The following is an 8,921-nucleotide window of genomic DNA, read 5'->3' as shown; positions in this document are numbered from 1 at the left end:
GCTGGACAGACAGACGGAGTGCAGTACTGGGGTGGGGGGACGGACAGAGCTGGCCCAGCAGCCCCACTTTGTAATCAGGTTTATCCTTCTATGGGCAAAGGGGTTGGGCGGTGACTCCGGGCTGACAGCACCCTCCCTGGGGGAGGGAGCTTTGAGTCAGCCTGCCAAGGAGGCCAAGCCCTGCTCGCCTGTCCACACCACAGGCCACCTGTCTGCACTCTGTGTTCTGGGACACGGCCTGGGCCCTGAGGCAGGGCTGGCAGGGCAGCCCCGCACTGTCTGGAGAACCCACTGCGGCTGCACCACCCAACGCCCACCCCCACCCCAGCTGAGCCACCCCCAGTGAAGGGCCCACCTTGCTGTCCCTTGTTGCAAGTTTAGTTCCCAGTGGACACAGGATCTGTCCAAAACCCCCAGCCACAGGCACATCACTGGTGCTGGCTGATGCTGAGTGAAATGGCGGGAGCTGGCATCTTTCACGCCACGTTAGTTTGCGTGGTGGGGACCCAGGCACGTAGAGCCGGCGGGCACACAGGGCCCGGTGGTAAACCAAGAGCTGCGGTGTGTGCATGGCACCCTCTGGCGGTGGCCGGAGGGAAAGGCCGATCTGGCTACAGCCCCAAGCCCCAGGCCTAGGGTCCTGGCACAGAGCACCCTGTTCCTCCTCTCCATGAGGCTGTGGGGCACAGGCCACACAGGGCTTGGGGCCCCATAAAGAACCCCTAATCTCCCCAGACTCGTGGCTGACCACTGTGGGGCCCCTGCGCAGTGTCTGGCAGCAGGCACCCAGGGCGGCCGCCCGCTGCCCCTCTGGTCTGTGGCGGTCACGTCACACTGACCACCACTGGGAAAGGCTGCTCTGGAGACCATTCCCCAGATGGCCGCAGGTCTGGACCTGTGTCCGGGGGGCTCCCTAGGTAGAGACGTGGGCTTCCTCGCTCTGGGCCTCAGTTTCCCTACTGCACTAGGTGGGAGGCCAAGACAGTACCTGCCAGCTGCAGGGTTCGGCGCTCCCTGGCCCTTCCGCTCGAGTGTGCCCGCCCGGAGGCAGCTGGGCAACCAGAGCCTCCGCCATCTGGACCCTGGTTCCAGGCTCCCCATAGCACACAGTCCCCAGCTCCCCCACCCCCTGCAGGCCACCCAAACCACAGGGAGCGTCCTGCCCCATCTGGGGGGCTGGTGTGAAGTGCAGCGGGGCGTTGTCCAGACCTTCTGGGACAGCTGGTGACCACCTGCCCCATGCAGTCCTGAACTTCTCACTGGGCGGGTCTTCTGTAAGAGGACAGACTCCCCAACCCCGGCGCTCACCCTGACTCCGCCCCACGCCCCCACCTCACGCTAGGCCTCAGCACTTTGCACGTGGCCCTGCTGGCCGACCCCACAGACCCAGGGCAGACAGGAGCCGGGAGAGGACGAGGTGGGGTAGCCTTTATTGGTGAGCAGGCAGGGGGCAGGTACCGGAGTCAGGGTGCTGTGGACAGTAAGGCTGTGGGCCCGGGGGGGAGGGCGTTTCTGCATGGCCACGGGCTGACGGGGAAGGGGCTGTCACAGGACTCCCGCTCTGAGATGGTCAACCAGACCACCCCCAGCACAGGGACTTGCCCGAGCAGTGAAGAGGACACCTGATAGGTGGCCATGAGGGCAGGGATGTCCCACGTCACACAGACCTGAGGTGATGTGACAGCACTGGCTCCAGACAGGCAGGATGCTGGGCACCACGACCTATGACCTTCCGCAGAGGACAGGGACCACTGAGCAGCCTCAGAGGCAGAGCCGTGGTGGGAGTGTCAGGTAAAGGCCAGTCTGCCCCCCGCAGCCCCAACGTGATGGACTAGAAGGCTGGACGCCCAGGGGACAGCAAGGGGACACAGGGGGAGGGGGCATTAGGGCCCCACAGAGAAGCTTGAGACTCCCCTGGAACACTCTTAAAAAGACGGAACGAAACCCCTAAGGAACGGAACTCTACAGAGAGAAAACCTTAGCTTAGTTTTCTTAAAAGGAGAGGAAATGTGACTGGGATTCGCAGCGTTTGCTCTCGCTGGGCAGGTTTCCTTTGAGAGGACAGAGCTGGGAATCGGGCAAGCGCAGGCACACCGGGCTCCTCCAGCAGCGCTCGGGCCCTGTGCAGACTCGTCTGGTGGCCTGCGGGGAAGAAGGGGCACTGAGACCCCGCCCCGGGCGGCAGGAGGGCCCCGAGCGGCGCCCCTCACCTCACTCACACGCTCAGCTGGAGTTCCTCTGGCGGACGTTCTTGCCCTTGTCGTTCACGTGGTGCCCACTGCTCTTCCTGTGGACGTGGGGACGGTCGTTCAGTTCTCGGGAGGACAAACAGCCACCCCCACACCCGCCGTGGTCACAGACGGAAGGGCACCGAGGCCAGCAGCTCCTCCGAGGCCAGCCCAGGGGCCACCCCCGCCCACCCCGCGCGGCTGAGACTCACAGTGGCGCGGAGCCGGTGTCCTCGTCTGCGCCGACGCAGCCGCGTGTGAGAGGAGAACAGGTGTCAGGGCTGCTGCTGGCCCCCTGGGGTCTGCCGCAGTGCTCCCCGCAGTGCTCCCGGCTAGACGTGCGGGGAGCCAGCCCCACCCCCGAGCCCCACATGCTCACCCCCCCTCACTGAGCAGCTGAGTGAGGCCATGCAAGCGGGGGACCCCCAGCTGTGGAAGGTGGGGCAGGGTCTGGGGAGGACGGACCGCCACCCACAGCGCCCTCCTCCGTTCCCCGCTCCTGGACTGCGCAGACGGGGAGCCAAGGGCTCGGGGCCAGCTCACCATCCAGGACCTCGTCCGGCTTCCGCCGCTTCTCATAGATGAAGATGATGGTGACCAGCACAAGCACCTCGGCCACAATGCCCAGGAAGGGCCACAGGGCGGCGAGCTGGCTGCGAACGTGCAGGACGATGACGGCCTGGTCGGTGCCCTCCACGCTGCTGCCGTTGCAGACGTACTTGCCGGGGTCGGTCTCCAAGTTCAGGTTCAGGATGTGAAGCTCCGTCCTGGTCTCCACGGACACCACGTAGACCTTATTCTGGGAGTTGTTGGTGAGGACCTGCTGCTCGGTGTCACTCACCTTGTACCACACCCACTCGGTGATCGGGGGGAAGGACTCAGACTTGCAGGCCAGCACGACGCCCTCCCCCTCGGTGGCGTGCTCTGACTTTTTCACGGCCTTCACTCTGGGGGGTCCTAGTGAGGAACAGAGCAGGGTGGGGCCTGAGCCCACGGCCTGGGGAAGGTGCCCACCTGTCCTCACCATGTGGCCTTCCGATGCCCAGTGTGGATGGGCTCCAGGAGCCGCAGAGCTCACCTGGCACATTGATGCTGGCCTTGCCCACGACCTCCGGGAGGAAGACACAGAGGTACTGGCCCCCACTCTCATCTGTGTCCAACCTGCAAACGGATGTGGCTGTGAGCCAGCGTGCTGCGGGTGGCCCTGTGGTGCCAGAGCAAGGCCACGGCTGGTGGCCCTACAGGAGGGGGGCACTAGCTGCCTGCGTCCCCTCCAGGAGGGGCAAGGAGATGCAGGGACCGTGGATGGGTCTGGCTCTCCTGAGTGGGTGTTTGCACCCACAGGCTCTGCACCCAGCAGCCCGAGAACAAGAAGCCCCGTGTCTCGAGACGGCTCAGCTCCAATCAAGACATGGCTTCAGCATGGGCAGCCTCAAGTTCCTGAGGACTTAATGAGCCGGGGACATGGGGATGCTGAGCTGGGGGCCTGATGGTGTCTTCTGCCTGGAGGAAGGCCAAAAGGTCTGGGAGGCCGGCCGTGACACCTGGGAGTGCCTGGGCTCCTCACGACCATGGGGTCTGAGCAAAGCGGTGTCCGACGTTTGTCCGAAGCAAGCCCACGGCCCTTGCCCTCGCCACCCAGAGGCCGTTGGCAGTGAGGGGACGTCAGGACGGGCAGGAGCCTGGGGTGAACTTAGTCCTTGGAACGAGGCCCCACCCCCTCCAGCCGGGACCCACAGGAAACGACCCGGTGCTTTGTGGGTGTCACGCACTCGTACTCCGTTTTCAGGCCGGGCAGCTCATCCTCCTTCAGCACCTTGTCCCCTTTCATCCAGCGGTGGCCGACGATCTCAGTGTTGCTGCTACTCAAGTTGCACGTGAGGTATGTTTTGGAGCCATTGGTAAATACGGAAGTCGAGATCCCGCTCCCTGGGAGGCCAAGCGAGAGATGAGCAAAGGGATTGGAGGACGGGCCGCCTGCCACCTGCCGAGGCTCCCCTCACCCCCTCGTCACCGCGCCCTCCTGGCCGAGGAGCCACAGTCTGGGGACAAGGCTGGAGTCTCACTCAGGAAGGACACCCCCTGAGTGAGCGGGGCCTCAGGCCACCGGATGGGACAAGGGGCTCCAGGCACGTGTTGTTGGGTGGCGCGCGAACCGTGGTCTCAGGCCAAGGCCCCCAGGGGTCTCAACTCCTGGCCCCAGCCCCAGCAGACCCCCTGATTCCTGTCGCTGCGCAAGCCCCCATTCCTTCACAGGCTGTCCTGCACGTCCCCTCTCCCTTGCCAGGGCAAGGCCACCTGTGGTGGGACAGCAAGCCTGGCCCCACGCACGGCAGCACAGGCTCCGGGCGCTCCGTCCGGGAAGGAGTCTTCCTCCCAGGTCGAGAGCCCCCGCAGCCCACTCACACCTGACACAAAGCCACACGGAAGACGATGTGCCGTCCTGCCCGGGACGCTGAGGGCGGAACCCCAGTGGCACTTGGGGCAGCGAAGGCCCCTTCGCTCATCCCCCACCAGGCAGACCGGCTGGGTGGTGGTGGACACACTCTGAGGAGCCGGGGCAGGACAATCAGCTAGGACTGGGGTGAGCAGCGCGGGAACCGGGGCAGCGTGGGGAGGGTGCCCCCGAAGACCTCGGCTGCGGCTGACCCCAGACCTCCCAGTGTTCGGGGCGGGATCGGGGGCTGAGGGGGAGGGGATGGAGCCCTCGGCCGGGGGCAAGCCCACCCATGGTCACACAGAAGCCCTGTCCCAGGGCTGGGGCTGGTGCCATAGGGACACTCCAGAGGCACCATGGGGCTGCCCACACCCACCCCGCCTGCCTCCTTGAGGGGAGGGGTCCGAGGCAGAGCAGCTCAGCTGGACCCAGAAGTATCTGTTTCTCCAGGACGGCCACCCACGCCCGGGGGTCTGGCCGGGGCTGCCTGCGCCGAGCTGCCTCTCCTTTCAGGCTGCGGCACAGAGTTGGGGAGCGGGGGGGACATACAAGACTGTATCCGAACGACCTCCACGAAGCAGCCCAGCAGGCTGGCAGCCACCACAAGCCCCCACCCACGGGACCTCGGCTCCTTGACAGTGTAATTGAGCAAACGTGAAAGTGGGCAGAACGATCGGAGGCTGTTGGCCCTGTCGTGATGGCCGCCTTAGGCGGGAACGCAGCGCCAGCATAAACAGACTCCCTGGGTAGCGAACCTTGGCTTATGCTGAATCCCCCAATCCAGAGGGAACGGTGGCCTGCGTCCCTCGGATGCCCTGCTGGGCGCAGCACAGAGTGGAGCACGCTTGGCCTCCCTCGCTCACATAGACCTGCCAGTCGTTAAGAAAGTCACCCCTCCAGGCCCAGAGTGCAGATGGCAGTTACCCTTCATCCAAGTGGCCTCATGGCCGGGCTGCTTTCTGGAGCGGCCCAGGGCAGCATACACCTGCCTCCTCCTACGGCGGCCCCAGCCTCACCCCACACTGCGTCCCTGGGCGACGGCCCAGGGCCTGGACTGGGCCATCGGTGGGCAGACAGCGCCCGCCCTGTCCCACTGAGGACTGACCCAGCCTGCAGACCCAGCGGCCAGCTGTGCGTCTAGTCTGGGGGGATGGTGACCGGCTGGTGGACAGGACACGTGAACAGCCCAGCGGGGGCCCCTTCCTGAGCAGGCCAGTCCTTTCCACCCCACCGCTGGCCACCTGCTGGTTCTTTCTTTAAAAGGGGACATGACGTCTCAGAATGCCAGGCGAGCAGAGGCTGAAGCACAAGGCTCAGCCACGGCCAGACCGGAGGAGCAACGAGGCTGCGGTCCCCACCTGCTTGGGACGTGTACACGCACGCACACAGGTGTGCCCGCAGAGTGCACTCCGCTCCGAGCTCCCGGGGCACGTAGGGGGCACAGGCTGCCAGCCAGGAGGCCCCGGGGACAGGCAGACCTTCCCATCGGCCCAGAAGCCATTCACGGGACTCAGGACAGAGAGTCAGTCAGATGCGTGTGCCACTGTCAGAAAAGGATCATTTCCTGATGACCCACACTTCTCGAGAACCAAGGTTTCCCAAGATTGCAAAACGTGCAGCTACAGGCAGAGCAAGCAGCAGTCAGGACAGGAAGTGAGGCAAGGCAGCCCTTGCGGCCAGGCCCGCCCGGACCCGTGCGCTCACCCTCACCAGGAGCAACCCGGAGACGGGAGGGGCAGACCCTGTCCCAGCTTACCTACCCCTGGCGTGGAAACACAGGTGGCCCAGAGCCCCTTGGGGCCAACACCTCTGCCCCAGTCTGACGGCCACACACAGCAGGGGACCAAGCCAGGCCGCACCACGGAGCCCCCTGGAGCTGGCCACGAAGCTGCCACTTCTCTCACGTATCCTCAACAGGGCCACTCGCCCTTGGGGGAAGGGTGGTGTCTTGAGCATTTTGATGGCTGGGACCAACTCTGTGGTCACGTCCCACAGGGACCTGCTATTAGAAGTAATGCTACCATCTGTGATTTGAAACATCACTAGGACAGGGCTCCCTGGGGAAGGGGGGCCACGACACTGAGAAAGGTTGAGAAGCACGTCCTCCAGTGCCCAGGAGACTCGGGGGCATACCCCGGAATCCTCAGGGGCGCAGGAGGCAGGAGCAGTCACCGCAGGGCACTAGGCGACCGGGGAGAAGGGAAGACCGCATCCTGGCTCCATGACTGTAACCCACGCTCCCCAGTAAAGTCACCTTCATCTAAAAACAGCCAGCCCTGCTCGGTGCCCGCTCGGCAGCTGGGCCGGGGCACAGGGCCAGGGAAGCCTTGTGGTGAGCAGCTCGGGAGCTCTTGGGATGGGGCTGTGGGCACCCGGCCCTCTCCCCGCCCACGACCGCACTGCAGGCCTCAGACGGGAGCTGAGCCGTGGGCCCCGCACTTCTCCACCCTCCGTCCCGCCAGGAGGCAGCATCTGCTCCCCTCACTAGGGGCTCAGAGGGGCCAAGTCCTCAGCCCGCCAGATCCGGCTGGCAAGCTGCCCAAGCACCCTGCCCGGCCAGGATGCCAGGACCCTTGGCAACCCCCGCAGAGCCAGAGTCTCCCAGCAGGAGAATCGCCCCAGGGCCTCAGGGGACAGAGTGCTGAGGCTCAGGTCCAGGAACCCACTCCTTGCAGTGTCACAAGTCTTTCTGGGGTGCTGACTGTGCCAGGAGGGGCAAACACCGTCACTAAGTCACCCCTCCCAGGCAGAAAACAGATGTGTGGTGACGTCCTCTGAAGACTTTCAGACCTTCCCAAGAATCCCTGGGAAGGGGGAGCTGTCGTAAGTGCAAGAACGAACAGGAGGCCGGGGGTCAGCCACAGAGGATGTGACCCCACGCAGGGAGTGCACCAGGGGCCTCCCAGCTTTCTGCCTGGGGCCCTGAGAGAGGGGAGCACTCTGGGGACTGAGCCCCCAGCTTGCCTCTCCAGCCTCCCAGGCCTATTTCCAAAGGGCTCAAGCAGCTTATCTTCTGAATTTGCTTTGCCTACCGGCTCCTATCTGAGGCTTTCCAGAAATTGGCAGTAGCCAGGCCCAGAGGCAGTCAACAAATGGCCACTTTGATTAGAAGGAAGAGGAAGAGGCAAAGTGAGACCTTAAAGTAGGTCAGGAGTAACCACTGAAGTTTCTGCAAAGTATATAGCCCTTCCCTGCCACAACCACTGCCACACGGCTCAGAGCCCACCAGGTCCTGTGTCCCTAGAAAAGCCCCAGAGCATCCTGGTCTGCACTTTGCTCCCTACGTGCCGGTCACTATGAATCTTTAACCCAGAAGCAAGCAGGAAGCCTCGATGCGGGAAGAAAAGGTCCATCAGGCTTTCTCCTGGAAAACAAGTCTTCATCCATCCGCACCCCCCCACACACACACACACGCTCTAAGCCGCGCACGGGCCCAACCCCAAAACACAGCTGGCTCCTCAGAACGGCCTGAAAACTCCGTGCTGTTCGAGTCTGTAAAAACAAATCTTTCCACTTTTTTTTTTCTGAACTGGGCGGCCGGGGCGACCTCCCGGTAACCTTGGCACATCCTCTCTGCCAAGAGAGCCTCAGTTTCCACCCCAGTAAAGGAGGAGGGTGGCCCAGACGCCAGCTCATCTGTGCCCGGTGACAAATCGGCCAAACCGAGGCAGCAGCGTGCAGGCCTCCCCGCGACGGTTTAAAAGTTTGGGCGAACACTCGGAGCAGCTGCACACCCAGAGCGAGACTCGAGACCTCAATCCCCGCAAGAATGACAATCCCTGCCAGATCCGGGGCCGCCCGCCCCCGGAGACGCTCACGTGCCTTTGCTTCCAGAGTCCACTGGGCCAAAGGCTCGCTTTCCAGAGGAGAGCCAAGCGCCCCCAAGGAGTCCGGGGGACCCTCCGCCTCGCCCCTCGCCCTAGCACAACCCGGCCGGGGCCCGACCTGCAAGTTGCCTGCCCAGGTCCCTGGGCTTCGCGTCCGCAGGGGACGCTCCAGGACTCAGCCAGATCGTGGGGGGGCCACCACCGTATCTCCACCCCAGGAGTCAGGCTGGTTCCCGGACCCCGCCCCTCCCCCAGGCCGCCGAAAACCTGGGACTTCACCTCCGTCATCGCCCTTGTCGGACCCCCGCCCAAGCCGGAGCTTCGCCACCGAGGTGCCCCCAACCCCGGCACTGCCGCCCGCGGGGCTCCCCGGGTGCCGCCACGAGGCCAGGGCTTCAATTCCACCCGCGCTCGACTGGACCCCGAGGC

General features: G+C 64.5%; 1 protein-coding gene across 1 annotated transcript; it reads right to left on the bottom strand.

The window, feature by feature from the left end:
• Nucleotides 1-1,408: 1,408 nt before the first annotated feature.
• BSG (basigin (Ok blood group)) lies at nt 1,409-4,959 on the bottom strand. Its single transcript, XM_025041380.1, has 7 exons — nt 4,956-4,959; nt 4,001-4,226; nt 3,307-3,389; nt 2,772-3,185; nt 2,441-2,465; nt 2,220-2,287; nt 1,409-2,142 (listed from the first exon to the last, which is right to left on the bottom strand). The coding sequence occupies exons 1-6, from the start codon at nt 4,957-4,959 to the stop codon at nt 2,224-2,226; spliced, it is 816 nt and encodes a 271-aa protein (XP_024897148.1). The 3' UTR covers nt 1,409-2,142; nt 2,220-2,223.
• Nucleotides 4,960-8,921: the final 3,962 nt, after the last annotated feature.

Source organism: Pteropus alecto, unplaced genomic scaffold (assembly GCF_000325575.1).
Source record: "Pteropus alecto unplaced genomic scaffold, ASM32557v1 scaffold30, whole genome shotgun sequence".
NCBI classification, from domain to species: domain Eukaryota; kingdom Metazoa; phylum Chordata; class Mammalia; order Chiroptera; family Pteropodidae; genus Pteropus; species Pteropus alecto.
The sequence above is the reverse complement of the archived record's forward strand: the minus strand, read 5'-3'. Positions and strand labels throughout refer to the sequence as shown.

Excerpts from the sequence above, each read along its gene's own strand:
- BSG (XM_025041380.1), bottom strand. Across the intron at positions 3,186-3,306 it reads GGCCAGCATCAATGTGCCAG|GACCCCCCAGAGTGAAGGCC; the intron begins GTGAGCTCTGCG and ends GTTCCTCACTAG. Across the intron at positions 2,288-2,440 it reads GACACCGGCTCCGCGCCACT|GAAGAGCAGTGGGCACCACG; the intron begins GTGAGTCTCAGC and ends CCACGTCCACAG.